The 24,774-nt window shown below is 44.0% G+C and overlaps 1 protein-coding gene across 2 annotated transcripts in view; it reads right to left on the bottom strand.

Annotated features, from left to right (window-relative positions):
• LOC308319331 (uncharacterized protein) overlaps positions 1–24,774 on the bottom strand; it is a 95,121-nt gene that overhangs the window by 51,270 nt on the left and 19,077 nt on the right. For both annotated transcript variants that reach the window (XM_080769356.1, XM_080769355.1), the window contains exons 2-5: positions 3,741–3,891; positions 3,384–3,554; positions 2,513–2,830; positions 1,402–1,596 (exon numbers count right to left, since the gene is read on the bottom strand). In XM_080769356.1, the coding sequence (XP_080625482.1) occupies positions 1,402–1,596; positions 2,513–2,830; positions 3,384–3,554; positions 3,741–3,891 (835 nt within the window). The remainder of the gene's footprint in view (positions 1–1,401; positions 1,597–2,512; positions 2,831–3,383; positions 3,555–3,740; positions 3,892–24,774) is intronic.

The following is a 24,774-nucleotide window of genomic DNA, read 5'->3' as shown; positions in this document are numbered from 1 at the left end:
TTAGATTTACAGTACATTCCCGATTTTACATCATCAACATATTAGCTAATAATATATCCCAATTACTGTGGATGCCACAGGCCTTTTAAGGGTTTTCATATTAAGTCACCGTGAAAAAGTCTGCCTCCATCTGCCCGCTTCAATATAAACTGTTATAAAATATATATTTATCTCAAATTTGTCGTTTACCTCCAGCTCAGTTTTGCACGAAAAGTAGCAGTGGCCATATAATTAAGACTAAGTACGAGTCTTAGTCTAAGAAATCGCCTTAAAACAAATATACAGTGCAGGTTCGAAAACATTTAAACAGGCTCAATATTTAATTTAAAACCAAATCAAACGATAATACCAGGTTTTGACCACTCAGGGCCGTTTTAGAGCCGAAACAAAGTCAGTTCTGGGAATGTGGCGACTGGCAGTCACGACTGATTTCAGTCATTTTGATAAATGATCATTTGATTGATTGCCTACAACCCTACATGAAAGCATGCAGCAAAAATAGCCTATGATAAGAGCTCAATATATCAGTCTTCTTTTAGGCCTATTGCTAGTTCTATAGGCAACTAGTACTACGTTTAGAAGCAGCTTCCACCAAATCTGTTTTCAGATACCGCTATGTCATTATAAAAGGGAAAGTTAAAGCCTCTGACTTTGCAATCGAATGGGGTCGATTTTATCAGTTTTTCGCTCTGTCTTTCACATGGCTAGACATGTCATCCACCCATGTCTTCATCCTTTCAGACCAAAGCTTCTCTGAGAAGTTGATCATATCATCTTGTTGAAGAGCACAATTAAAGTAGCCTACTATATGAAAAGCCCAATGTGGCTGTGAAAATATAGGCAGCAGAGCGTGCGCGTGCGCACACACACACACACACACACACACACACACACACACACACACACACACACACACACACACACACACACACACACACACACACACACACACACACACACACACACACACCCTTAATTTTATCCACCCTCTCCTCATTTATTTTATCTTGACATCACTAACCAAAGTGATGTCCATCAACACCACCACACAGACACACATCACCAGTCTAAAATGGCTTGGACACTTACTCCGAAAAAGGCGGCGATCAGAGCTCAAAATGTTATAAAAATGAGGAGAGGGTGGAAATAAAATCAAGGTACTTTATTAAAGTTTAACAAGCCAAAGGAAGAAAAACTACTAATAATAATAAATTAAGTCTAAATAAGAAATAAACTAAAATGTGCATAGAAATAGATTTAAGCCTACATTTTTGTCGATGGCCATAGAGTAGACCCAAACGGAGATCGTCATGAACGCCCAGATATGGCACACTAATTTACTCCACCTGTGTGGTCTTGTCCTCACCAATGATTTTGCATTGGTAGTAATAAAGTTCTTACCTGACTGAGCGCTGCTCCACATCTTACGAACTGGTAATGTCAACGCTGACCCATCAGCCTCCTCTGGTGTTTCAAGAAGCTCCTGTTGCTTCTCTTTAATCTGTGGAGGTGGTGGTTCCTCCTGAACCAGACTGGAGCTCCTCTCCTGCTGTTCAGAAGAAACCTCCTCTTTACACACAGGGAGGGGTGGGAGGTCTAGAAGGAGGCGAGAGGAGGTAACATCAGCTCAGAGAAACTCAATGGCCCTCATTTATCAAAGTGGTGTAGACCAAATAATTGGCGTACGGCGAGATCACCGCAATTGTCGGCATATATCACACCATCGTGACTTTAACTTGAACATACGGCCAAATTTCACACCAGGTCTGAGCACGTGTAGGATTCGGCTGCACCCGTTAGTTTCATCGTAGACATGCGGCACAGTGTTTTCTGACCATCCGAAAGGCATGGTTCACTCCAAAAATGTAGGCCTATAGCTATTAAAAAGGGTCATCTCTATGTTCCCGAGGTTCTATGTCGTCGTCCCCCCGAAAAAGGTTATGTTCTCTGCTTAAACAAAAACAGGTTATATGTTCCCCAAACACAGAATCCAATAACACTGTGCTTATGTTGCTTATTAGGTTTAAATAAGCACATTTATATTATATAAAATAATTCCAAAGTGTCAAAATAATACAGCTGTTTTACAAAAATATTTCAAATTACTCAAAATCAATGTATTAAAGGGGAATTCCACTCATTTTCAACATTTTACTATGTCATTAATATAGCTTATATAGATGTTGTGTGGAAATAATAAAAAGTCCCCCTATTCTGTGTTTCCTAAAAAAATCATTAACATGGTGAATCACATCTTGTGGAATGACCCTTTAATTATTAATTACTAATTATTATTATTACTACTACTACCAATATCAACAACATCAACATTACAAAGTGTTTTACACACAAACATAAATACAGGTACAATACATGCCTAAAGGACAACTTTGCCCATTTTCAGCCTACTGTATCTTCATATAATTGGTCCGCACTAATGGTTATTATAATACAAAGACTGCAAGGAGGGTTTAAAATCAGCCTCAGTGCGACTCGAGAGCCTGTAACTCACCAATGCCGAGATGTGTGTTGTTCATCGGCAAGGACGGTGCAACCCAAAGGAGGATTCCGCACTTCTGGTCAGAGGAAGGAGGAGCCAGGCCCGGAGGCAAGCCACCGTGCCTGGAGCCTCCTAGTGTTGCCAACATCTCATCAGCCACCTTCCCCACTGACTGTCTCTGAACCCCCAAGAGACTGGGGGCTGTAGCACACTTGGACACAGGCCGGGGGCTGATCAGCCGTGGCCGGGTTGCCTGGAGGAGGGTGTCTGTGTTGTACAGGGTTTCCTGCAAACCTGTTTTGCCCTGGTGCCGCACCGTGTCTAAAATCTCTGGCAGTGTGCCAAGACAAGCCAAGAAAAGAAAAAGGTTGAGTGAAATATGTAACATTATACTACTATGTGTGTCAAGAAACCTCTCTAACTTCTCTTCTATTTTGAGGGCAATATTAAGTAATCATAATAATATCGGCGCGCGCTTCGGCCGTGTTTCGAGTGAGCACAGACACCAGGGGAAAGCTTTTTCCTGCAGGAATGCATTATCATCTACATCTCGGACATTTATGACGAACCAAACCATTTAAAAACCGGCTGAAAGCTTAGAAGGTTATGGTTATTTAAAAAAGTACATGCACCATAGACACAATGCTATGAGTGAGCGAGCTGACTGTAGCAAGATGGCCGCCATGTAGTGACATTGCTCTCCATTTTATAGCAGTATAGTTGTACAGTATGACGCCATGTAGTGACATTGCTCTCCATTTTATAGCAGTATAGTTGTACAGTATGACTTGTTTTTCCATGTTAAGTTGTGATTTGTCCAGCCATTCATTGTTCATTGGTGTTGTGTTCAAGTGCAGACCATAACTCTGGTGAAGTGATTTACCTGCAGAGGCTGGGGCCACAGTGGAGGCAGAAGGGATGACCGTGGAGGCTGCCCCTGTGCACGTCTGGACATGTTTCAAAATATTTGTCTGGGTTCCATACCCTCCACAGTAGCAGCAGTGGAAATGGGGAGTATTGATACATACTCCATAACACCTGTACATTGTATAATCTACAAAAAGAAAAAGCCTGTTCACAAATGACTTCATTCTTCAGGCAAAATAAATATGTACACTGTATTAACATTTGCGTTAGAATAATATTAGTTCGTAGTAGATAATTAGTTAGATTGAAATTAGGCAACTATATTTGTACATTTTGGAAGATATGCAACATTCATTTAGATTAAATAAAATACCTCCATGTTTAACGGCTGTCCTCCTGTGGGTCTGCTGATGTGCCACAATTTGTCCATAGTCCCCCACCTTGTTGCAGAATATGCACTTGTAGTTTAGGCCTTCACATATCGGTGGGATAAGGGCATCGCCCTTATAAACAGTTGGGTGAATCTGGAAGCATATGAAGATATTTTGTTTGTTTGTTTGTTTTTATTTGCACTTCCAACACTAAACATTCATATATATAAATGCACCAAGTCCTCTGTCTGTACGTCTGTACATACATCTGTCTGTATACCAGTAAGACGCGCAAACGCGGGAAGCGAACGCAGCTGAGACCCTGCAGATCATGTCTGTCTGTCTGTCTGTCTGTGTGTCTGTCCCGCTGTTACTGTATGTGGACCTGGCCCCTTTTGTGCCCATATATGGAGCTGAGTGATTGCTGATGCAACACACTCCATATTTGGACGTATAGCGGGACAGACACACACACACACACACACACACACACAGACAGACAGACATGATCTGCTAGGTCTCATTGCGAACGCAGTGATTGCGAACGCAGTGATTGCGAACGCAGTGAGCACTTACTATGAGACCTAGCAGATGTCTGTCCGTGTGTCACGCTTTTGTGCCCATATATGGAGCTGCTTTGGGGACTCCTTATATGGTTATGGCTGAGTCATGGTGACATGAGTGTGATGGCGTGGTCCAACTTGTGCCCATATATGGAGCTGCTTTGGGGACTCCTTAACTTAAATATGTACGAGCTGCATTCGCTTCCCGCGTTTGCGCGTCTTACTGGTAGTAAGTGCTCACTGCGTTCGCAATCACTGCGTTCGCAATAATCCACTTAACTCGAGAACCATTTGCCCCACCACCATGCCACCGCAGGGTTTCGGTCTGACCCACGGTTGTCCAGAACTGCCCCAAAAAGGCCTCTACCCAGGCTCTGGACAGGGTCCCTGCCCAGGGTCCATATATGGAGCTGGCCTGTTCTGACATAATTCTGACGTCTGCATAGACTCCATATTTGGGCATGCCTGACAAAGAACTCCATATATGGGCATAAAAGGAACACAGACATAATATCTGGGTGGGGCATGCATTTCCAACTTGCATCGTTCCATGTAGGCCAGTGCCTGTTACCGCCGTAGAGGCCCAACAAGCACCGCTAGTCACATAAATGAGAGGAATCATTTTTAATGAGATTTTTATATTAATGTAAGAGGCAACACATCACAACAGCAGTTACAAAGAGGATAATTCAAGCTTTTCGCACAGCTGCAATGTTGGCGAGTTTGACGTTGTTTAATACCATCAGATAGGACTTTCTGTTTGGATGAATGGGCTGTCAATGGGAAGTTGTACCTAGTTAGCTCCTTCCTGGCAAGATAGCCGCTTTCTGAATATCGGCAATGGTCCTGAGCGCAGAACCCGCTGCCTCCGTAGCTACTCTGAACATGTACAAATGCAAAGTCTAACGTGCTTTACTGCCCCACTTGTCAGGTTGGCTTGCGTCTAGCGTAGAGTTCTCAAACTCAACAGACAGCATTTTATTTCCATCAATAACTGCCAATCACTCACGTCACCTGTCACCCATGGCGTCCCCCAAGGTTCAGTACTTGGTCCCCTTCTCTTCATCCTCTACATGCTCCCCCTTGGCCAGATACTCCGCACTCATGGTCTCCGCTTCCAGTTATGCCGATGACACTCAACTGTATCTCCCCGCCAAAACCATCACCGCCATCACCCACTCCACTCTCACCTCCTGCCTGACTGACATCAAAACATGGATGCAAACAAACTTCCTAAAACTCAACTGAAATAAATCTGAAATCCTCATCATTGGCTCTGACTCCCTCACCCGTTCCTCCCATGACTTCTCCCTCACCATTGATGGCTCCACTGTCACCCCCTCCACCCGAGTCCGCAAACTTGGTGTCATCCTTGACCCCACCCTCTCCTTCCAGCCCCATGTCAACCAGATCACCAAAACCGCCTTTTTCCACCTCCGTAACATTGCCCGCCTTTGTCCCATGCTATCCCACACGGCCGCTGAAACACTCATTCGTGCCTTCATCACATCCAGACTCGACTACTGCAATAGCCACCTGTATGGCGTCACCACCAAGGTCCTCAAAGGTCCTACAATATGTTCAAAATTCCGCCGCCCGCCTACTCACCAGAACCAAATCAAGGGATCACACCCATCCTCCGCGAACTCCACTGGCTCCCAGTCAAGTCCAGAATTGAATTCAAAATACTCACCATCGACCTACAAAACCCTCAACAACCAGGCCCCCCTACCTCTCTGAACTCATCAACCGCCATGTCCCCTCCCGCTCCCTCAGGTCAAGCACTGCCAACCAACTGGAACCCCACAGATCCAACAAACGGACATGGGGAGACAGGGCCTTCGCAGTGGCTGCCCCTTCTCTCTGGAACTCACTCCCAACTCACATCAGAGCTGCCCCCACCGTCGAAATGTGCAAAAGCACACTCAAAACCCACCTTTTCAAACTGTCTTTCCCTACATAAACCCCCCCCCACACACACACACACACGCCCTTCTTGTTTGCCCCTCTTTTGATTTTATTTCTAGTTTTTAACCTTTTAAACCTTTTAATTTGTTTCCTAATAAATATGTCTGTACTTCTTTCTGTAAAGCGACTTTGGGTACCTAGAAAAGCGCTATATACATCGTATATATTATTATTATTAACTCTGCCCGAACCAGACCTGGCCGAGCCGGGGCCCAAAGAATATGCTAATTAGTCGCCACGGGCTCTGTGATTTTCCCTGATTTTTTTGGGAGGCATGCTATGATCAGACAGACCATTAGTTTGAAGGAGCATTGGTCCGAGGTGCGCTGGGGGTCGGAAAAGGGTTGGGGTTAGGTTTAGTTGTGCTGCCCCGGGGGAGGTTAGGGTTAGCACAGCAGTGATTGGTAAGTCACTGCTATGGTCCTTTCTCTTGTGCCAGAGCCAACAGGAGGCTCTCCCTGCCTTGAGCTTTTGTGTATTGAGTGATGGCGCCAGTGTGTTTGGCTGCTCGTCTCCTGCTCTCGTTTTGGTTTGTGTTTCTGCTGTATCTAAGCCTTGGCACTGTTCAGATTAAGTCTCTGCTGGTGTATGATCGCCAATCCCTCCTGGATATCCGACAAAATGCCAGGATTATTGGTTCATTTTACCACAATGAACAAAAAACCGCGCCGCCGCTCCTAACAGGAATCCCGACTCATCTGCTCTCGGTCGCGCCCCCGCCGCCGAGGAGGAAACGGCTCCGCCGCCGTGGCAAACGGAGTGGCAAACTGGTGAAGCTGAAGGCCCGGGTATGCTTTTCGTCTTTGTCTCACGTGAAACCTGGATTATCGTCTCCCTCCACCCTGCTGCAACGACTCCGGGACCCCAGCGCGACCTGCCGCGCTCCTGTTGCTAGCCTGGAGGTGCTATTCCAGCCCTGCCGCCCCTGCGCTCCTCGGCTCTTGAGACGTGGGGTGAATCCCCGCAACCTGCGGTCGCTGCCCCGCGATCCTAACTCCTCCGGATCAAAGGCTCCAGCCCTTGTCAGGATTGGCCTGGTGAATGCCAGATCGCTGACAAATAAAACTTTTATCCTGAGGGATTTCTTCAGCTCCCGCGCCCTGGATCTCCTCTGTGTGACAGAGACGTGGATGGCGGCGGGTGAGTGCAGCGCCCTCGTTGAACTGTTGCCGGCCGGCTGTTCCTATTTCAACTCCCCGCGGCCCTCGGGCAGGCAGGGTGGGGGAACAGCGGTCATCTATAAGGATGATATTAAATGCAAGCAATGCTCTGCTTCTTTCTCCAGCTTTGAGGTGACTATGTTTGAGGTGGGTCGTATTGAGCCTGTTTTGTGCGCACTCATTTATCGACCCCCTAAATACAACAAGGATTTTGTGACTGATTTCTCCAATTTCCTGGCTGGAATATTGCCCAACTATGATCGAGTGTTGATTCTCGGAGATCTGAATGTACACGTATGTTGCCCCGATAAACCGATGGTGAAGGACTTCCTAACCCTCATTGAATCGTTTAACATGGTGCAGAATGTGTCGGGTCCTACTCATGAACGTGGGCATACGTTAGATCTCGTTATCTCATATGGGCTGCCTATCCGTAACCTAGAGATCTGTGATAGTACGTTCTCTGATCATTGCCCTGTTCTGTTTGATGTTGCTCTCTCTTGTACGGAGAATAGATCTAGGGCTCCTGCTAGACTCTGTCGGACTCTTAACCCCCGCACTGCTAGTCGCTTTTCAGCTGCCTTTGAACAGTGTGCCGTCTGTCTCGGCTGTTCCCACAGAGGAACTGTGCTCTTGGTTTAACTCTTCGTGTGGGACCATAATGGACTCTGTGGCCCCAATGAAATCCAAGCTGCCCAGGGCAAAGCCCGAGCCCTGGTTTAATGACAGAACCCGTGCAGCTAGACAGGAGTGCCGAAAAGCAGAACGTAAATGGAAGAAGGATAAGTTGCAGGTTTCTTCTCAGATTTTAAAGGAATCCTGGCTCTTCTACCAGAACACTGTCAAAGAGGCAAAAAGAGATCACCTAGCGAATATTATTGAGTCTAACCGTCTTAATCCACGTGTACTTTATCAAACCATTGACTCTGTTCTTAATATCGCTCAGCCTGTCTGTTTTGAATCAGCTGACATATGTAATGACTTCCTGCACTTTTTCATTGACAAGGTGGTAAATACAAGGGCCCTCATCACTGCTCCTGCCTCTGACCCCTCTGTCTGTGTCCCATGTCCAGCCGTGCTCAGCTCGTTTGAACCTGTAACATTGTCCGTTTTGGAGGATGTAGTCAGCCACATAAAGGCCTCAGGTTCGCCGCACGACATTATCCCGGCTCGCCTCTTTAAAGAGGTTTTCCCCAGCGTAGCTCACACGGTCCTGAAAATCATAAATAGCAGTCTCTCTTCTGGTCTTGTTCCCACGTGTTTTAAACATGCTGTAGTGCAACCACTGCTTAAGAAGCCAGGCCTCGACCCCACTGTGTTGGCTCATTTCCGGCCCATATCTAAATTGCCTTTTATCTCTAAGATACTAGAAAAGGTTGTCTATGCCCAGCTACAGTCTTTCCTAGAGGAGCATAAGATCCCTGAGGTCTTCCAGTCTGGCTTTAAAACCCGGCATAGTACCGAGTCTGCACTAGTTAGAGTATTTAACGACATCCTCATAGCTAATGATGCAGGCGACTATGTCATTCTGGTCCTGCTGGACCTGTCGGCTGCGTTTGACACAGTCGACCACAGCGTCCTGCTCTGGCGCTTGCAGCACCTAGTGGGTATCTGTGGAACGGCGCTGGAGTGGTTCAGGTCCTACCTGACGGGCAGAACCATGTCTGTCAGCGCTGCTGGCTCTGAATCGTCCCCAGCGCCGTTGTCGTATGGTGTTCCACAGGGCTCTATTTTAGCCGCAGTGCTCTTCTCCCTAGATCTCCTGCCGCTTGGGTCCATCCTCAGAAAACATGGCATTTCGTTCCATTTCTATGCTGATGACAGTCAGATCTATGTTCCCCTAAAGAAGAAAGACGCTGACCCTAAAGCTCTTCTCTCTTGCCTGGATGACATTAAAGCCTGGATGGCCCTAAGCTTTCTAAGCTTCAATGAGAAGAAAACTGAGGTGGTAGTGTTTGCCCCAAATGGTTCTGGTAACCCCCCTCCTCTTGATCTAGGCCCCCTGGCTCAGTTTGTGAAGCCAACAGTCTCCAACCTAGGCTTTAAAATGGACAACGATTTTAAGCTAGATCGCCAAATTAGCTCAGTGGTGAAATCTAGCTTTTTTCATTTGCGACAACTGGCAAAGGTAAAACCCTTTTTAACCACTCAGCACCTTGAGACAGTAATCCATGCCTTTATTACATCTCGGCTGGATTACTGTAACGCCCTCTACCTTGGAGCCAGTCAGTCCTCCCTTGCTCGGCTCCAGCTAATTCAGAACGCGGCTGCCCGACTTCTTACTGGCACGCGTAAGAGAGAGCATATAACTCCCATCCTCGCCTCTCTCCACCGGCTGCCAGTGAATCTTAGAATTAAGTTCAAGGTTCTGCTTTTTACTTTTAAAGCTCTAAGTGGTCTCGCCCCTCCATACCTCTCCGAGCTCCTCCACCCCTACTCTCCTGCCCGCTCCCTCAGGTCAGCTGACCTGATGCTGCTAGAGGTCCCGAGGGCGAAGCGGAAGCTTAGAGGGGACAGAGCCTTTTCAGTCGCTGCCCCCAAGCTCTGGAACGACCTTCCCCTGCAAATTAGGCAGGCCCCCTCTCTGGCCATTTTTAAAACCTTGCTTAAAACGCACTTTTATTCTTTGGCTTTTAACACAGCATGAGACCTCTGTTTCCTGAACGAGCCTCCCCCACCCTCCTTCCCTTGTTTTGTGTTTTGTTTTGTGGGTTGTCTTTGTTTTCTGTGTTTTTAGTCTATGCGTTTACTTACTGTTTTACCTATGTACTGTACAGCACTTTGTGGCAGCTATGGTTGTTTTAAATGTGCTTTATAAATAAAGTTGAGTTGAGTTGAGTTGAGGGTGAGGGTTTGAGGTAGGTTGTCGTTCGGACCAATGCTCCATCGGACCAAACACATGAACCCAATTTTTTAAGAACTATATTTGTACGTGCCCGTCGGCGACCAACCTATTTGAGAATGATGCAACTTAACTGGGGACATAATAATACCCGTTGTCAAGTGGACTGGTTAAGTAGGCTAATCAACTGTCAGGTCTGGGGTTGCCATGGCAATCAATTGGCTGAGGCAGAGGCTGGAAATTGCATATGTGAGGAGATTCCCACTGAGGGGATTCCCACTGGCAGAGCCTTTTGTGGTGGTTCTGGAGAAACGTGGATCCTCCCGACTCGATACCAGGCACTGCACTCCCTGTAGGGGTGTGGAATGCATGTGTCGAATATGAAGTCGGTGGGGTAGAACGGTTCATCGAGTTACGTGCATTGCAACCGTACACACACGCATAGACGCACGCACGCAGAGACGTGGCACATGTATTGTAGGATGTTATTATAATAAAAATAGCAATTATGTTATTTGTGTGATGTGTATACATGTATGTATACACATTAGCCTACTGGTTAAGTAGGCTAATCAATTGTCAGGTGTGGGGTTGCCATGGCAATCAATTGGCTAAGGCAGAGGCTGGAAATTGCACAGGTGAGGAGATTCCCACTGGCAGAGCCTGAGCAGAGCCTTTTGTGGTGGTTCTGGAGAACCGTGGATCCGCCCGACTCAATACCTGGCACTGCACTCCCTGTGGGAGTGTGGAACGCATGTGTCGAAAATGAAGTCGGTGGGGAGAACGGTTCATCGAGTTACGTGCATTGCAACCGTACACACCCAGGAGTCAGCCCAGCTCCTAATCCAGACTAGCCTGACACTCAGCCTGAATTTTCATTTCGTTTCACTCCATTATTCAGTCTGAAAGCCCTCCCTACTACAACCGTTTCTGGGATGGGCGTTGCCAAAGAGGCAGTCTTCGGTGATTGGTTCATACCAACCAATCAGAATAGTAGGAAAGCAGATGACGTTGTTGTCAATCATGTGGCTATGGCTAACCCATTTGCTAACCAAACAAACAAAGCCAACGAGCGCTACTAGCATGTAAACAAAAGCGGTAAAATATGTCGGATGATGATGTTTATAAAACCTCTCGTGTCTTCAAAGAAACTATTTATCATACGTCGATTTAATAGTCAGATTGATACGGTCGTGAGTTACCGCAGTGGGGGCAGACATGTTTGTTTGTTTCTGGACGGCACTGTTGTTTGACGTCATCAAGTTGAAACGACGCTGATTCGTCGGTTGGATTTCCAACCGAGTCTGAGACCTCCTTCGGGAGCGTCATCAGACCCTAAATCGCCTGAACATCATTTTTTAATGTGGCTAGCGATTCAGGGGCTGGAGCCAGGCTAAATCCAGACAACAGTCTTGTCAAAACTTGACTAATGTAACTCCCTCCTTACTGGCCTACCGGCATGTGCACCCTCCAACTTATCCAAAATGACGCAGGTCGCTTGATCTTCAACCAGCCAAACTTCTCACACGTCTCCCCCCTTCTCCGCTTCCTCCATTGGCTCCCAGTCGCTGCCCGCACAGAATACAAAACTCTGATGCTGGCATTCAAAGCAACCAAAGGCATGGCTGGATAAGGATGTTATTATAATAAAAATAGCAATTATGTTATTTGTGTAATGTGTATACATTTATTGTAGGGGGGGGGGCGCACTGGCAATGGCATTTCAGCAGCAGCACAGCAGAGAGAAGTGAACGGTGGTTCTTGAGACTTGCTACCGGGGGGCCTCTGGTTTGCACAGCAAATGAGCTTCTAGCCAGTTTTATAAGATCAATCGGATTATCACACGATAGCTGAAGCGTCAGGTTTTTGTCATGTTGCACTGAGCTATCTCGGTAACCCAGCTGGCTGAATAACCTAATCATTAATCAACGTCACCAGTCACCAAACGATCCATATAAGTGATATAACTCTGTAAACGCTACACGTAACAAGCAACTTTGCAAGTGTATGATGAACACGCAATGTTACAGTCCACTGCAGGGTACAGGCTATTTGATTTGCAAAATGCTGAGGATTATAACCGCTTTTTTCGGGCTTCGGGGCTTAACATAATGGTATTTTTTAGGGTTGGGCCGAGCCTTGGGCCGGCCCAGTTAGGGTAGGGTAGGGCCGGGCCTTCATTTTTGGGCCCGTTGAGAACTCTAGTCTAGCGTTTAAAACCCGTAGGTCTGTAGTTTTCAATAAAAAAAGTGTTTTGATCCACTCTGTCTCGGAATCTGTCATCCATCTTGGATCTCTCCTCATCTCCTCCAATGGGTGCAACTGGCTGCGCAACCCTGACCGCCAGGGGCGCTGTTGCACATTTACAATCGAGGAAAGATTCAAGATGGATGAGGTTTTTGGGGCGAGCAGCAGGAAAAGCTATCGGATGTTTACTTCAATTTGAACCGGAACTACAAGTCTACTTCCTTAATGTTAACGAAGTCCACACCCACAACACCAGAGGGAGTGCAACGAGTACAGCCCAGATTCGGCACAAACGAGGTACTAAATTATTCTCGCTCCTATGCCACCAAAATGTGGAACGCCCTACCAACAGTCATTAAGACATGTGAATCCCTTGACTCCTCCCAAACCGCTCTCAAAGGGCACCTACGGACTGCTGCAATTCGAAACTGGCCCCCGTAAAATCTGAATTCCCCCCCAACCCCTTTTTCCCCTCACTGTATATGTTTCTTTTCCCTTTTTACCTCCTTTATGATGAATTCCTGTTCTGTTCTTTATAGAAGTGTCCATTTGTACGTCTCTAAATGTTTTTGATGAATTGAACAAGGTGGACCCTCTTGTAAACAAGTGTAATGCTTAATTGGGTCGTCCACTAACAGTTAACAGTCATTGTATTGAGTTTGTGCTTGAAATGTACTATAATTCTGCACACTTAATAAATATTTCAATCAATCTACACAACTCACAGCAGAGCAATGGAGGTTGTTTTTTCAACCGATCATAGTTTTTGTCATATCCAAGTCAAATTAAGCTCTAATCAAGCCCCGGATATCACATTTTGAGTGCATTTTGGCCGTGAAAATGCGAAAGAAATGCTGTAGCTATTAGGCCTATATATCTTTTTTCAACTGGATTAAACCACAATTAATCAAATCTCATTCTCTTGGGCATGGCATCTAACCAGTTACTTAGCAAACTAGGCTGGATCATTGACTGATCATCTCATAGATAGGCATAGAACTTAGAAGATATTCTCAGCAGGGAGGCCATTCATAGTTGGGGTGGTGCACTGTATGACATTGGCAATTTCATTTAAAAAACACAATATTTACACTATCAGGCATCATAGACATGACAGACTCAGTCAAGGTTTAGATTAAAGTCGAATGCACTGATGCAAGATGGAAAGCAATACCTTTGCATGTACAGAACATGTCAAGTTAGCTTGTAGAGAGAGAGAGAGAGAGAGAGAGAGAGAGAGAGATCCACTTAGGTGGGTGATTAAATAGATTGTCAGTCTGTCTTATCAGATATCAGACATGACCAATATAGTCACCATCTCTTATTGACCTGGTGCAAAACTCACTCATTTTGTTAAATGAGTTAAAGGGTTGCATCATTCAGCATATAGCCTATGGCACATGGCATATAAAAACATATGATCATATATTTGTTGTTGTTTTTTCTCTAGGGAATGTCTGTAGACCTATTCCTCTAAATCAATGTTTAAAAAAAGGCCAAATCGACTTTAAAAAGGCTTTTATTTATTTGTTCGCCTCCGCCGACCGAACGCATCATGACCTAGAATGCCTGTGATCATTTAATTATACTTCGTAAATTTGCATGTATCAGAGGCATAGAACGGTCTGCTTTAACTTCTGTTCGGGTTCCAAATTGACGGCCTAAATGTGATAAATGCTCCGTTTGTACTCGCCCATTAAATCATTCCAAAAACGTGGAGTGAAAAATGGTCCTCTAGTTTTATATCCATGTGAAAGTTCTGGCATAAAACGTGTATTTAGTGAATTATCTCCACTTTTTCAAGAGATGCACACGGACATCTTTCTCTCCGGGGCGAGGTGGGCCGGAAACAATCGATGAACTGATTTTACAAATACGTCTGTGTTTACCACAGACGTCATCACCAATTGACCAGGGAAACACAAATGTCACACAATTGGCAGGTGGTGTGATTAATTACCCAGCAACCTATCGCAAAGCACCTGCCAATTGTGTGACCGCAAACTTTTGTGTTTCCCTGGTCAATTGGTGATGACGTCTGTGGTAAACACAGATGTATTTGTAAAATCAGTTCATCGATTGTTCCGGTGACAAAGTTTAACGTGAAAGCAGATCAACTTGAAATCGCGTCTCCGTCGTCCTAGTAACGGCTGATGTTCCATTGTGGTCCTACACGGACCCCCCACACTGCGTAGCTGTCCTCGTCAATGCCAACTTATCAAAACATACCGATCTGATTCTCGTTTGGATTAAGAAGCGTCGGGGAGACGGACGGACACTCGCATTGCGTTGTGGTTGCACACCCTTTAGCCCTGTATTTTGTTGTTGTGATTGTTGTTGAGAAACAGGAAGACACTCGCCTTCTTCCTGTGACCGTCTATGTACAACAATTCGTTTTATAAATGCAACTATGAGTAAACATATGTGTCACGTACATTAACTATGCAGCCCATGTAATGCGTCAATATAAACGCATCGATGAAATAATAAATACATACCGTAAATAAATGAACGTTTTTTTCTGATGGGGTTCGAACTTTGTCCTCCGTTTGTCGGCATAAAGTTCCCCAGTCATGGAGCGTATGCCTACTACAGTGAGCCATTCTAGCCATGACATTTTGTAATCGTAATTCAAATCATAGGTTATAAAAGCAGCCATCACAACTCAAAACGAACTGCATGGGAACTAGATCAACTTGAAATCTCATTCAGATTCACCGATTTCCAAAACGGCTGTTTAATAAGCCTACAGATTTGTTTTTAACATCACCATCTCACCATCATCACCTATATAAGTTCACCTTATGGTAATTAATGTTATACAGGCCACATAGAAATAGTAAATAATGATGCATGATAGGTTGAAGTAACAATTTCTTTATAACATGACCTAAATATGCCAAAAGCCACATTACACTGACGTGACTTGGTCAGTCAATGTGCTCCAAATTATCAAAGCGAATGGTGCTAATGTTTCTGCAGTTTCACACACAATATTCTGCTCATTTAAAGCGTCAAAATAAACGCATCAACAGATGGATGAATATATATAAAAGGCTCTCATGGGATTCTAAGTTTTGAACTGTCAGCATCTGTGCACCAGTCAGAAGCATGTGCGCCATTCTATACACATTATCTGTTATCAGCACCTTCCAATAGAATAGGGACAATATGGCTATACTGGCATACTCAGTGTTTCAGCTTATGTGATAATGTCACAGTTGTCACTGATGTCAATGACGGAGGCGCGCCGTGTCTGGTGGCCTTGAGCCACGTGAGGCACCGCCGAGCGAGGCGCTAGCCGAGCGAGTCGCCGTGCCGAGCGTTGCGACGGCCACCAGACCCGACTCAGCGCCGTCCGAGTTACGTCCCGATAGGCAGAGAATAGTATAGTAGCCCCTAGTTTCCATGCGCCGACAATAGAGTTGGAAATGACACATTCAGCCAATGAGTATGCCAGTATGGCCATTGGAAGGTGCTGATAACGGACGATCCAATAGCCTACAGAGATCCGCTGATCTCCTAACTAAATAACTCTGTAGGCTACAATTTCTCGAATGTTTTTCATTGCATGTTATAGTGTACTGTTGTACTCTTTAGTGGGGTCTTCTCTATCCTAGCATTGACAATGTGACCATTAAGTCCTATATGTAATTTTGTCACCCCGGTTTGAATGTTATCAGCCTATAATCAAGAATATGTGCATGATCAGGACCTTAATTGGAATCCAATATGTGATAATCACACATACGACATGTGCAACAAACCCATGTTTGCCACCATGGGAATTTAAAGTGCAACACAGGTTCATTGTAACTATTGTAACAAAGCATAAAATATCATTTTTTAATGAACATTAATCAACATATACAACATAGTGCAACATATTTAAAAAGTTGAACACAATTGACTAGGGGAAGGAGAGAAAAAGAGGGGTGAAGGTGAAACTACCATCCACAGCAAACCACACTTGCACTACACAACCAGACACACTGGTGATTAGGAAGATGGGTAAAGAGCCCTCAAGATAGTCCTCCCCCACAGTACAACTGTCCGCTCTTCTCTGAGTACACCAGAAATAACAAGTCAATTAGTAACAATTAACAGCTAATTGGGCAGTTTCGGATTGCTAAGCTAACAATAGCTTCATCATAAGTTAGTCATAAATCACCCAAATCAAGCCCAGAAGATCCCAAAATATCAGATTTTTTGCCGCGATTCACATAGAGACGGCGCGCGTGCACGATAGTGCACGATCGCGCGGATTTGATAATTGATAATTTTTTTTTTTTTTTTTTGAATTATTGTCTACCACGTCAATAACGTCACTGGCCTTGGGGGATTCGTTGATTTACCACGTCAATAACGTCACTGGCAATAAACCAGTTAAAACAACAGAGGATAAAAAATCTGAGAATTCTGTTAAAAACTCATTTTTTTTAACCTGCAGGTGGGCGATAGCATAAAAGGATAAAAAGAGGTTTAGCAGCTCCAATCCTAAGCAGGAGTGCTTCAAAAGTGTTAAAATTATCAATGTCCACAGAGGGGCAGGTGAACTGTTTAGAAAAAACAGCAGCAAGGCCACCTCCACGGCCGGACAGCCTAGGAGAGTTTACCATGCTACAGGCAGCTGGACACAATTTGTTCACTGTAATATTGTCTTTTTCTTTTAACAGCAGGGTTGCCAGGTCAGGTGTGTGTGTGTTTGTGTTTGTCCTACAGCTGAACATATCGTTCCCGGCCACTGGCCGTCAGAGACTCTTCGAAGTGTGCGATGAAAGGTATCTGCGTCCGTTTTACGGGAAGCGCATGGCCAGTGAGGTGTCTGTGTGGTGCAGGTGTTCTGCACTATGACACAAAGCGACCAGAGACAAAGAGCAAGTAAAGTAAAGATAGCATATATAGATAGCATATAGATCATAGTTTAGAGCATAGTATAGTGTAAAGAGTATAGTATAGTATAGAGCATAGTATTGAGTAAAGAGTATAGTATAGTATAGAGTATAGTTAGTATAGAGCATAGTATTGAGTAAAGAGTATATAGAGTATAGTATAGAGTATAGTTAGTATAGAGTATAGTATAAAGCATAGTATAGACTAGAAGAGCATATAGTATATAGTGTAGATATGGACCCAGAAAGATACAACAACATCATGGAGTATAAACTCCATGGTACCATCCCTTCTGCCAGTGCCATAACCCCGCAGGGGAAATTTAATTTCAAGAGGACGGCTGAGCACTATATGCTTAAGGGTATGTATTCTGTTACACTATCAATTCTACGTAATATATTTGTCTTATGAAATTAGAAATGTAATGATTAGAATATCAAATATATAAATACAGAATTGGTCAACTCTAAAACTGTGGTGTTCACATACGCCTGAGTAGATGATCAAATGTCTTAAAGTATCTTGGAAAGCTCTGCTTTACATTTCTCATTCATCTGTACTAGATGGAGTTCTTCATTACCTCTGCCAGCGCCGCAAGAATGAGGAGAACCATTATGCAAAGGTAAATGTGTTTCATGGTTACTTTTAGTGCTCAAACAATATTGAATTGATCAAAAGAGGAATCTTAAAGGACCACTTCACCACTTTTAAACCTGTCTTCATATAGTGAGGATGAATGCAATTAGGCTATATATAAATCATATGAAGATGGGTTGAAAAGTGGTGAAGTGGTCCTTTCAGTATCTGTCAATCTCATCTCTATATGCTATTTACCTATGCAGGTGGTGTCATCGGCTGCTGAGGCCTCTGCCCTCTTTAGGGAATTCCATGCCAGTGATATCGGTGGTCACTGCGGTGTGGAGAAGACCCATGACGCAGTGATCCGCCGATATTACTGGCCTGGAATGCAGAATGACATCCGCAAATGGGTAAGTTGGAAGGGTCAAGTTTCATCCAAATTAATATTCTTTGTACATGCTGGCCAATTTAGGAAAACAATGTCAAATTGAAGCATCAATTTAAATTCATGTGCTTGTAGATCACCTTCACTTACTGTTTGTGCTTGACCAATAAGGCCTGTGATATACATTAATGTTCATATCATTTGATTTAAGATCAAGGAGTGTCCCGAGTGCCAGGTCAAGAGAGGCAACCTCAAGGAGAAGGTCCAATATCAGCCAATCACTGTGAGTGTTCAACTGAATATAGCATGCATCTACATTTGCTGAGATGGGCTACCAACATATGTCTAATTTCTTTATTTTTCAGGTTAAGGAGACATTTGAACTGGTCGGTATGGACCTAATGAAGCTAAAGACCACAACCAGTGGCAACACTTACATCTGCGTTATGGTAGATTATTTTACCAAGTGGTCAGAGGCATACCCACTGCTAAACAAAAAGGCAGAGGTCAAATAAATATTTTTTTATTTCTTTCTTTCTGTATGTCTTTACATTTCCTGGTGAATTTCACCCATTCTAAAAAAAAATGTTTTAATCCAATTTTCAATCAATCAGGTGGTGACAGACTGCGTCCTGGACTGGGTCTACAAGTTCGGGGCCCCCCAGCGTCTTTTGACAGACCAGGGGACCGAGTTCCAGAACCAGGTACAACACTCAAAGCATTAAAGCAATTTACAGATAGCAACAATAGATACATTGGGGTCATACCTATGTTCCCTCAGCCCTATGTTCCCAAAAAAATGGCATCAAAATGTTTATAGCTACTTTACATTTGTATTGGTAAACTATCATTTTTTTCTGTGTATAGTTGGGGAGGGACTCAAACCGTTGATCGGAATGTTAATTGTAGTGTTATGTATTTAAATATTGTGTCAAATGTTACGAATCCCCATTTATTCTTAATGGAAAATGTAATTTAAGGTGAATTATGGGCTGTGCCAAGCTCTGGGCATCAAACGGAGCTTTTCTGCCCCATACCACCCCCAAACCAATGGGCTGGTCGAAAAAATGAACGGCACTATCCAGAGGTACATTGCATACTGTCAACTTGTCAGATACACCTCTACAACATGACTGGTGTATATTAAAAAGCGTCTGAATGTCTGCTCTTATGTGGATATTTTCAGGTCTCTGACAGCGCTGTGCAACCAGCACCCCACACTGTGGGACAAACATTTAAATGCCACCATGTTCGCCCTGAGGACAAAAAAACAATTGACTACGAAATACTCCCCATACTACCTCATGTTTGGCAGGGAGGCCAGATATCCATCTGAGGTCCTGGAGGACTATAATGTAAGTGGCTCAATTGCACCAACTCAGTTTAACCTCCTTTATACAAATGTACAATCTACAGTCTCTCAACGCATTGTGAAATGGTGTTCTGCGGGCCACTATATTTCCACAAGCTTTAAGCTTATAGATCAGCTACTTTGCTATATTTGAATTTAAATCCTGAATTATTGTTTTGCTATTTAATTGGAATCCTGAAAAGTTACTTATTGTTTTTCAAATGCATTTAGTTATACTTAACTTTATGAACTTAAATGAAAATATGTTGAACATACTGTCAACTAGAACTGCACTCTGCCGAGTGCATACTTGCTTGTTGCACACTAGTAGGCCATAAATGGCCTACTAGTGCGCAAGCAGAGCGCGCAAGTACTTTCGACCGCTGGAAACTATCACATCTCAGTATCTCTGTGAAGGAACGTTTGAAATGTATAATCATTACGTGTAACTATTTGCTACCTAACTACTTTTTTACAGAAAAATGAATCATTGATATGTGATGAAAAAAAAGTATATAAACTGAATTAAAATATATTATACGGTATAATTATTTTATTACTTATTGTAAATTGTCAATTGTTTTAAATGTATTTCATTTTGTACTATAGTGATATTAATACTAAATCATGATCAGAGTAATATGTGTCTCTAACTTCAATTTCTGTAATAATACTTTCAAATTTGTTGAAATATACATGATCTAAAATACTAATCTTGACATGAAGGTCTTTATATTTATATCTTTTTCAGTATAATGGTCTTCATTGAAATCTCCTATTATCATAATTGTGGAAGTCGGAGATGATAGATACTTTACCATTTTTTTGAGAAATGTGTTTAATTCCGAAAGGTTTGTTTTAGGTGATCTGTACATAAGAATGATATATAGATCTTTATTTTTTACATGTATACATACGTGTTCTACTTTTTTCATTACAACTACATACAGAGTATGTAGTTGTAATTTGATTAGCAGTATACTGTGGTTACTTGGTTCCAAAAAGTGACAGCCAGTCAGTGATGACGTAAGAGATATGGTCATCTGTGTAGTCTGGTCCCAGCAGACCAGGCACAGATTTACAAATTACAAATCACATTACAACTACATACAGAGTATGTAGTTGTAATTTGATTAGCAGTATACTGTGGTTACTTGGTTCCAAAAAGTGAAGCCAAGTTTTTTTCAACCGTAAGTCTGTGCCTGGTTTGCTGGGACCAGTTACAACATTACGTCATCGTTGAGAACCGGGACCAGAGTACATGGTGTGTATATGACGTAATGTTGTAACTTGTAACTAGTCCCAGCAAACCAGGCACAGACTTACGGTTGAAGAAAACTTGGCTTCACTTCGAAGAGACCAAGCGAAATGATTACTTGCGCGCTCTGCTTGCGCAAGTAATAACCCCACCTGGTGTTTTTGTACTATAAGGTGAGTCCAGAAGAAGTGGAGGGCCTCCTGATGAGAGAGGAGGTCTCGGAGGGGCTGAAAAAGCAACCTGCCATTTATGAGGCTGTGCAGGGCAATGTCCCAAGTGCAACAGGACAAGGTCAGGAAGAGGAAGCTCACGCAGGGCTGGGATGACGTCATGGCAGTTGGGGATAGGGGTCCTCAAAAAGAATATGAGGGAGGATCAGAGGAAGGGTGGGAAAATGGCCCCAGAGATGCTGGGGCCGTACACCATCACTGAGATAAAGGGGAAAGCGGTGTACTTGGTTGGGAACAACGGAGAGAAGCAATTTGCTAATTTGGACCAGCTTTCACGCTACATAGAGCCAGAGGAGAGGATTCCAGCAAACCTTTCCTCTGGCTCGCCCCCCTCCACCACTTTGTCCTTTATCTCCTCCTCCTGGTCCTCACCTTCCCCAACTGTCACCCAGTCCCTCCAGCCCTCTTCCTGACCTGAGCCCTGCACAGCCTTCATTCAGCCCCTCTGGGCCTCCTCCTGCCCTCCACCACCCACCATCTGCAGGCCCCTCCACTGACCCCCCTCCTTCAACTTTGGACGGTAAATCCCATTTAATAATGCAACATCAAGAATAATGATGCCCAAATGTACAACTTTGAATGACTGAAATGTTCTATATTTCCAGTTCTCACAGCGATATGGACAGGGAGGACAAAGGGCCAGATCCTGTTGGCCCAAATATGCAACCTTCAAAGTCCTGACCATGGACCTCCACAGCCTGGCCCCAGGGGAGAGATTACAAAGTGAAGTAAGTCTTGTTTTGCAAAGTGCTCTCTTTGATATGAAAGTAATATTAAAGTGATTGTTTGTTTTTTTGTAGATTGTGAATGCCTATCTTCTGTGGGTGGCCCGAATGGCCAACAGGCCAATAAAGGTTCTTTCCGTGGAGGAGACCACAAAAATGTGGCAGAGTTCCACCAAGGGAGTCAAAAAAGTAAGGATAATTGTTGCTTTTAAAAGTGTTGCTTACAATCACACGATGTTAACAAATTAAATGATCACTTGCAGATTTGATGCCCTGGACTGGGAGGTCATTGTGGGGGTGGTGTGTGTAAATGGCCACTATACTCTGCTAGTAAGTGACCTTTAATCAATTCAAATGAAAACTTCAAAGGCTTAGTTGTAAATATAGTTGCATAAAGTATCCTATCTGCGGAAGGTCCTGTATCCCAAAGAGGACCGTGTGGTCATGATTGACCCAATGGGTGCCCAAGAAGAAGGGCTTCAACAGGCTACAAACGCAACAAGGCAAGTAAATCAAGATTCATTGTAATGTTCATTCTACCACAGGTCGTTTCGAGGAAGCAATCTGATTGGTTGAAACAGCCTTCTAGCCGTGGGTTAAACCAGCACTGTTCACCACCTAATCAAAACAAAGAATTCAGCTGTTCTGTTCTCCCAGAGCGCTAGCAAACTCGGTGGCTAGGCTAGCTAGTTTCTTGGGAAGGTTGTGGTCGTAGTGACTACAGCTGTCATTAAAAAAAAATAGTTTTAAGGGTAACTGTGGTAGAATTGCAATATTACACTCGAGGGTGTGGGTTAACGTGATTATTGCCACTTCAGTGATGCTTGCGGAACTCGACTCCGTCTCGTTCCTGACCGCATCACTGTCGTGGCAATAATCACGTTAACCCACACCCTCTCGTGTAATATTGCTTAAATGTTTTCTGATATGCAAGTAACAAACTTTTTCTTCTTCAGAGCTTATATGCGCCGGATGAGAGGGGGAACCATTTCACGGCGGTGGCGCTGTGACACCATCCCCCATCCCCGCCAAAGGGATCCCACAGCATGTGGGGTGTTTGTGTGCAAAGTAAGATTATATATCCCAACAATGTAATGCATTCTTAAAGAACACGGCTAACACTAACTTTATTATTATTTAAGCTTGTTGGTGTTGGGCACCAGGGTGGAGGAGGACCTGCTGGACATCGATGCAGTCAGATGCAGCATGGGAATCATTCTCATGGAGAATTCTGGTAGGGTTAAATCAAATGTATTTCATCTTCATCAAACAAATATTTTACTTCAATTAACTGAATGTGCAATTTAAATATTTTTTGAATAGATGATCTGACACATCTGTGTCGTTTTTGTGGGGAAGTCCACACGGGGACAGCGGCTATGGATAATTGGGTAGGAAACCATTACAGTTCTTTACATGGAGAGCACATTTCTTTACATGGAGAGCACATGCTTTCTTTAACCAAAACAATGACAATATATCCATCTTCTTTCAGATTCAATGCGATACATGTGCATTGTGGTTCCACTGGGTGTGTGTAGGAATTACAACCTTGTGCCCAGCCTGCACATAACCCAGTGGAATCACAATGCACATGTTGAGCAGATATCCATTCCTTTTTTTTTTGTTTGAGGGGTGCTATCCAATATAGCGCCGTTCCGTCCATGGCAGCTGTGGTAACTGCATTTGTAACTGTAGTAATTCCTATGTTTTACATGTATGGCAATAAAGGCTTCTGATTCTGTGGCAGCCAAGTCAATGGCAAATATGGCCATCAAACAGTACAAATCTAAAAGGACTGCTTAAAATCATATAATAAAAATACGATAAAACAGGCTAAAACAGGCTAGCGAGTCTCATCTGAACGCAGCGACCTGTCAGCGACCAGTCAGCAGGGTTGCCAGGTCAGGTGTGTGTGTGTTTGTGTTTGTCCTACAGCTGAACATATCGTTCCCGGCCACTGGCCGTCAGAGACTCTTCGAAGTGTGCGATGAAAGGTATCTGCGTCCGTTTTACGGGAAGCGCATGGCCAGTGAGGTGTCTGTGTGGTGCAGGTGTTCTGCACTATGACACAAAGCGACAAGAGACAAAGAGCAAGTAAAGTAAAGATAGCATATATAGATAGCATATAGATCATAGTTTAGAGCATAGTATAGTGTAAAGCATAGTATTGAGTAAAGAGTATAGTATAGTATAGAGTATAGTTAGTATAAAGCATAGTATTGAGTAAAGAGTATATAGAGTATAGTAGTGTTGTAGTTCTCGAGACATGGTCTCGTCTCGAGACCAAATTTTCGTGGTCTCGGTCTTGTCTCGGTCTCGCGCTTCTCGCCTTTTTTTGTCTTGTGGTCTCGTCTCGGTCTCACCTCTCATTTGTCTTGGTCTTGTCTCGGTCTCGCGCTTCTCGCCTTTTTTTGTCTTGTGGTCTCGTCTCGGTCTCGCCTCTCATTTGTCTTGGTCTTGTCTCGGTCTCGCGCTTCTCGCCTTTTTTGTCTTGTGGTCTCGTCTCGGTCTCGCGCCTCATTTGTCTTGGTCTTGTCTTGGTCTCGGACTTATTGTCTCGGGTCTCTACCCCCACCGAGACCACTCGAGACGAGATGCAAAACGTTTATTATATCAACCCGATCGCAAGGACTGAGAGAGTGAGAGGAGCCCGGCCATTCACATTAATTAATTAAAGACAGCTGTTAAGGGGAACAACGCTGCATGACGTTCATACAGGTCCAAAGAAGAGCACATGTTGATGTTATTATGATCATTCTATCATGAAATTATATCAGTCTCAGGCAATGGGCATAAATAAATAAAGTGTCGGCCGGGAGGCGGAGAGTTACG

The sequence above is a fragment of the Protomyctophum bolini genome (genome assembly GCF_963924005.1).
Source record: "Protomyctophum bolini genome assembly, chromosome: 8".
In the NCBI taxonomy this organism is placed as follows: domain Eukaryota; kingdom Metazoa; phylum Chordata; class Actinopteri; order Myctophiformes; family Myctophidae; genus Protomyctophum; species Protomyctophum bolini.
The sequence above is the reverse complement of the archived record's forward strand: the minus strand, read 5'-3'. Positions and strand labels throughout refer to the sequence as shown.